The 6,648-nt window shown below is 40.0% G+C and overlaps 1 protein-coding gene across 1 annotated transcript; it reads right to left on the reverse strand.

Moving 5' to 3' along the window:
- Positions 1 to 357: 357 nt before the first annotated feature.
- csrp1b (cysteine and glycine-rich protein 1b) lies at positions 358 to 5,242 on the reverse strand. The gene is made up of 6 exons (XM_084315975.1): positions 5,104 to 5,242; positions 3,624 to 3,736; positions 1,654 to 1,822; positions 1,383 to 1,515; positions 1,071 to 1,164; positions 358 to 789 (listed from the first exon to the last, which is right to left on the reverse strand). Exons 2-6 carry the CDS (start codon positions 3,730 to 3,732, stop codon positions 713 to 715), a joined length of 582 nt encoding a protein of 193 aa, XP_084172101.1. The 5' UTR covers positions 3,733 to 3,736; positions 5,104 to 5,242; the 3' UTR covers positions 358 to 712.
- Positions 5,243 to 6,648: the final 1,406 nt, after the last annotated feature.

Below are 6,648 nucleotides of genomic sequence, written 5' to 3' on the forward strand. Positions count from 1 at the left end.
AACGCAGGAGATGCTGGGTTCGAGCCCAGCTCTCTGCGTTGCTACCAGCTTGGCTGGTCGTTCATACTAACACAATTGGCAGTGTTAGGGGTGGGAAAGCTGGTGGGTGGGGATTGGACGTTGTGGACAGCGACTCCTACAGGTCGGTTGGTGCGCCTGTACAGCATATGACATCTCCTCACATCTCTCCGTCTTGAATATTGTTAATAGTTTACACTGTCATCCTCACCCTGCCGTTGATGGATTATCACAATAATCATCTCAACAACTGAGCTCTGCTAATACAGGGTGCGTCTCTCTCTAAACGGCACTTCATCCCTTTGTTTATGTTCAGTTCCATAAACAAGGAGTCAGCTGGCCTGGTACAAACTAAATCATTTATTCAACATAAATACAGTACATATGGTACTCTACAGCTGTGGGTCGGTACATGGAAAACAGTGTTATTCTTTCTCACAGTTTGTGTGTGTGTGTGTGTTTATAATGCAATTTGTAAACCTCAGCGACCTCAGCCGGAGCTTGAAGCAACAGATTCTAACGCAACATAAAGAGCCACGTCTGCACGGTGAACGCATACAAAAGCTGTGTGTGTTGTGCTGCCACTTTAAGAAACTCTGCGCCTGCAACTGGAGTTCAGTTTGACTGGAGGATTCTTGGACCGATATCCAATTCGCTCCAGAAGCCGCTGGTCCCCGGTGGGCATCACATGGCTCTACTGGGAGTGCGCCAGAGCCCCCGCTCCCTGACCAAACCCAAAGCCCTTGGGTCCAAAGTTCTTGGCATAGCACCCTGTTAATGGCAAGGCGAGAGATGAGAGAGATGACATTATAATATGGATAATCTCATTTGCATTATATATGGAATATTTCACTGACTACATCTCATGACTACATCTCATTCCAGTTTCTATATCATACATTCCAGTTTCTATCATTTTTTTTTAATCAATTTATCTGAATAATGTAAAATCCTGTTCATGCTGTTGTGTTTATTCCTTTACAAGGATCCTTTGAGTCAGTTCAAGGTAGTAATGGTGGACGTCCAGACAAGAATGCGGATAGTGCACAGACCTTTGCAGTAGATCTCTCCATCTTTGTCAGCAAGGGTGGTGGACTCCAGTCCTTTGCCGCACTTGGCACAACGAAAGCAGCCCTTGTGCCAGGACTACGAGAGAGAGAGAGAGAGAGGGAGAGTCAAGTCTTGGTCTAAGTGCTGGGCCTCACAGATATGCCAACCACACAAAGGTACTCCTCAGTCACAGCACCAAAACATAATATCTATATTACTTGACACTTGACAGCTTCCATTCTTAATTGTTGAATGAGTTTCAGTACACAATTCTTCATCCCAAAATGTACCAAAAGAGCAGATATCTTGCTTACATTGCCACCTCCGATGATTTTCTCTGCTGCATACACTGCTTTGCCACATCGCGGACACACGTCCGAACCTCCTGCCGTCTGGGCAAACTTGGAGGCATTTAGATTATTTGTAGGGCGATGAGCTTCTACAAATCTTTGAAAAAGGCAGTGGTTGGAATTAAATAGTGCATGTAAAATTCACTGTTTTACTTGGTATCTACACAATAATTGTATACAATACTATAAGTATGCACGCAATAGATAGAAATACATGTGTGAATGTTTCCCTTACGCTTCAGGCTTGATCCCAAGCCCTGCTCCTGTGTCCATACTCAGGGTTCCCGCTCCACCACCGAATCCATAGCCTTTTGGACCATATTTCTTCCCGTAGCATGACTTGCAGTAGATCTCATCCACATGGACGGCCACTGTTGTGCTGTCCAGGTTTTTCTTACACACCACTTCACCAAGCAAGAGTGAAGAAAGATTATTGATTAGTATATGCAAGTGAGTAATAATAATAATAATAATAATAATAATAATAATAATAATAATAATAATAATAATAATAATAATAATAATAATAATAATAATAATAATAATAATAATAATAATAATAATAATACACTTTATTTGTATAGCACCTTCCATACAATAATTGCAGCCCAGAGTGCTTCACAACAGTAAAGATAGACAAACAATTTGCATAAAATAGATAGAATAAAAGTAGTGCAGTGAATACGAAAACAGTTTTTAATAGCAGCATACACATACATTCATACAATAATAACAAGTTCCAAACACGGAGAGGAAACATCTGTTTCCACACTAACATCTGCGTGTCGTCAAGCTGACCCCCATCCTTGGTCTCCTTTAATGGTCTCCTTTAAGCAACTATGTGAGTGGCTATGCTATCTCAGTATAGCTATCCACCCTTGCGCGGACCCAAGAATAATAATAATAATAATAATAATAATAATGCCAGAATGTATTAACCCTCCTGTGTTGTTCGGGTCGAATTGAATGAAAAAATACATCTACAAAAAATAGGTTTCACTACGAAACTTCTTGTATTTTCCTTATTTAGTGTAATAAACATTTTAAATGAAAATGGTCCGTTTCATGTATTTGCACCCCCACCCTCATCCCAGTTATGGGTAAATTTGACCCGGCTATTGAATGTGGAGGCTAAAATGGTCAGAAGTCAAACTTCTCAAAAAGGCAAATGTGAGACATATTGGTATTTCCTAGTGAACATTGCATTTTTCAAACCAGCCTCTACCAGTGGTGGATCAGACTACATGTCATGGTCCCTATGTTGCACTCTAGTGGTGTTTTGGTGGTAAGTACACCATGGAGCTACATAGAGTATAGGCCAGAATTCATGCAGTGCTCATGAGCACAACATGAGACCGTGTCTGTGAAGTTTAAGTTCAACAGAATTCCTCTCATTTGCCTTGTTTTTGACCCTGAACAGAAAAGGTTCCTATGTACAGAACAATGCGTTTCAAAATGTATGTTTTATGAAAAATACGTTTTCCTAATGGTGCCATGATGGTAAATGGTAAAGGTGCATTTATATAGCACTTTTATCCAAAGTGCTATATAATGGCGATGGCAAGACTCCACCCCCTTGGGTCAGAGCCAGTCGGGGACTCATCAGTGACCTTTGGCACCCAATTGTTAGTAATATGGTGCAAACTATGTTTAATAGTTTCTTTTGGATTTCTGACTTTTGGGGTGGTTGAACAAATTGACCCAAACATCCTCTCTGTCCTTAAAACATGCACAGGAGGGTTAAGATAAGATGAGATAAGATAAGATAACAAAAGATGAGATAAGATATTATTTAGTAGTAGTAGTAATATAGCCTTTAGGTTTCAAACCATTTATTTACATAGATATCAAATGGTGACATTACGCAGACTCACCATAACATTGTATCGTATGAATACAAATGTAATTGTGTATAACTGTGTATTAATGTATCTTAGCTCACACAAAGACTCCACTGAGCTGGGAGGTATTCTGTCTACCTTCCTCCTCACCCATATAAAGCAGCCTGTGTCATGTTTTTTCGCCATCTCCAAATAAGGGCAGAGACACGAAAGGGAGTGAATGAATGCACTGCTCCCTACTATGTCTCAGTGCCAAATACTCCACATTCCAACACATCTTGTCAGTTCGGAGTCATTCGCGCAATCGCCGCCTGCCTGGCCATGACATGATGACCTACTGTACAGTAAGAACCAGCATACTTACTGCACAGAAAGCAGGATTTGTGCCAGCTCTTCCCCTCGCACTGCACTTCCTCAGCAAAGTAGACTGTTTTCTGGCAGCAGCCGCACTTATTACCTCCTCCAAGAGGCATTATTCTGTGGAGATACAGATGTATACTTAGGGACACCAAATACTCCTGTGTAACGGCCCGGGACACTAAAGTTATTTGTTGTTGTTGTTGTTGACATGTCACACAGGGGTTCAGAATTGTCAAAAGTGAATGTCAGGTCAGGAGGTACTTTGGTCTTGCCCAGTGATAAGTATCCCACTTGCCGAGATAGTTTTAATCACCACATAGAAATAGTCCACCTGAATACACTTTGTATTCTCTGCACTCTGACATCTAGCTCAGAAAGCCAGCCAGTCACCCAGATCACACAACGTAAACAGGAAATTCCCCGCATTTCATTTGTAATCATGTTAACACTGCCTGACCTCAGACAACCACTATGGCTGCGCAACAGAGGCGGCGGGTTTTCAAGCCTCATAGGATTTGTATCACTTTACAGTCAAAATTAAATTACTATGATATGATTTCCATATCTACTATGTATTATTTTATTTACAATAGTATCACCAATCAAATATGTGAGTATGAAATCAACCTCTTCATGGGTAACAGCTCTGTAATGGCCCAGTAATGGATACCTATTGTAGGTGGATGCTGGTCATTTCCTTTGTGACGCGCTTCCGACAGATGTTAAGGAAATAGGCATTCAGCACAAACCCGTCTAATCCAAGGCCATAATAGGATATTTTCCATCTCCCTCCACACCATGTCATCATGGGTGTACAATGTCAGGGCTGCTTAAATAACACAATAACAAACCTAAAGACTCCTTTTTACCATGCTCCCAACTGTCCTCAAGTCTTTCTGTCATGTCGCAGTTTGCATTTAAAGTCATCAGTACAACAGAAGTAGCACCTTAGTCTAGGTTTGTCAACTGTCATAGATAAGTCATATAACTATTTGCATTATTCCTAACTGTGACGGTAAGCTCTATCACAGGTATGTAAACCAGCACAGCTGTACATTTGATAAGGGTTACTTCATGTCTGACACCAGAGAGTAATTCTTTCTAGTAGAACATTCTCATTCTAACTGATTTAGTTATTTTCAAGTCAAATAAAATTGAGGTGTACAGCCCAATATCACAATACATGTCTGAACAGGCTTAAAAAGCAACGCATCACAGTGGAACAGCACCCCCTGATGTTAGCCCTCAATGAATATGAGGTGAAACTCAAAACCATAATAGGGAGAAAAATGTGAAGAAACCTTAGAAGGGCCTCAGAAATCTCGGAAGAATTTTCAGAATCACAAAACTATGATGTATTATTACTATTCAAATAATAGTTTGTACAATAATAGTACAAAAAACTGTGATACATTTGCCACCCATCAATTCACTTGTGAAAACATTCTGAATTGTTTAGATGTCCTGGCAAACAGTTGTCCTACCTGTAGAAAGGTAGCTCCTCACAATGCCTGTAAAGTGATGTTCAGAGAGTCAGCTGGAGTTGAGAAGACTCTGTCCAGCGTGTTGCAGTAAACCCAGAGGGAGACTAAGTGGACAGCAGTCTAGAACTAAAAGGAGGAGTCCGTCAGGCTAGACAGACTGAGTGGGAGAAGGCGACCCAAGGGAGGCAGACTGCTGTGAGAGGAGAGTTATTGAGGGATTAGGAGCCATAGAGATGACAAAGAAGCAGGGAGGTGAAGCAGAGGGCGTCGCAGGAAAGAGATTCATGATCTTGTACTTTCCTGAACTGTCCTGTTTGGAGAAAACACAGAGTACCCACTCATTATGCACTGGGATGAAACAATGCAACCAAAGGATGGAGTGCACTACTCTGCTTCAGTATGTCATGTAAAAAAAAGTATTAAAACTAAAAACTACGGTAACACTTTATAATAACACTCAGTTATAAGACCTTTATAAGGTATTTGTAGATAATGAACTAATTTCCGATACCGATATCAACCGATACCGATATATGCAGGGTTCCCCCCCCCCCAAAAAAACGGAATCATTTCAGGTAATTAACATTACATATCTCTTGTCGTGGAATTAACACAACATTATGCATACTTTTGACAATAAATAAAATCAAAATTTGTTCTTACTTGCTTGCCTGGGTAAATAAAGGTTAAATAAATGTAAAAAAAATTATATATATATAAAGATTTTGAAAACCGATACTGATAATTTCGGATATCACATTTTAATGCCAATGTTGACCGATAATATCGGTAGGCCGATAATATCGGACATCCCTATTTATAACTCATTATCAACATTGTTTGTACTTGATTTGTTCATCATTAACACTTTGATTGCCAGCGTGGCGTGCACTATTTATCGTTGGATGCCACCACCCACTTCAATGATAGCGTTGTGAACGCATAATCTCTGTCTTAAATTATGGCTATGTGTCTAATCTGGCCGTCGTTTATCAATGACTTGTTTGCAGTCAACATTGTCGAGACAGATTGTTTTTTAATCGGTTCATTTCCGTTTTATAGCATTTTGAAAAGCCCTCGTTTTTCAGGAAAATATAAAGATTCCGTGATAAACAGCATTTACTGGAATATTCTGGCATACACAAAAAACATTGTAATTTTTCTGCCTATTTATGAATCGTTTTCAAATAAATGCTAGATTATCGATAGTATGTGTACTTATGCACGCTAGAGAAGCGATCTGAAAAATATATTCTCTCATTTCCTGATCAGCGAGCACACACTCACAGCCACACACACACACATATGGGACACGTTGATATCTCTGTGAAAAAAGTTCTGATTATCCCAAGACTGGTAAAATAAATTGCTTACCTCAGATCAGTCAGATGTTATCCAAAAAGATTATTCCAATTATTTCCGGGCCGGCGATCAACTTGGGTCTCTTCAGATGCCTCGTCGGAAAAGTAACATGAGGAGGCTGTTCATGTTCAACAAATGATTTGTTAAGACATTCATAAAACATCTATCATTTGCAGATGCTAT

This window comes from Notolepis coatsorum, assembly GCF_963971535.1.
Source record: "Notolepis coatsorum genome assembly, chromosome: 6".
NCBI classification, from domain to species: domain Eukaryota; kingdom Metazoa; phylum Chordata; class Actinopteri; order Aulopiformes; family Paralepididae; genus Notolepis; species Notolepis coatsorum.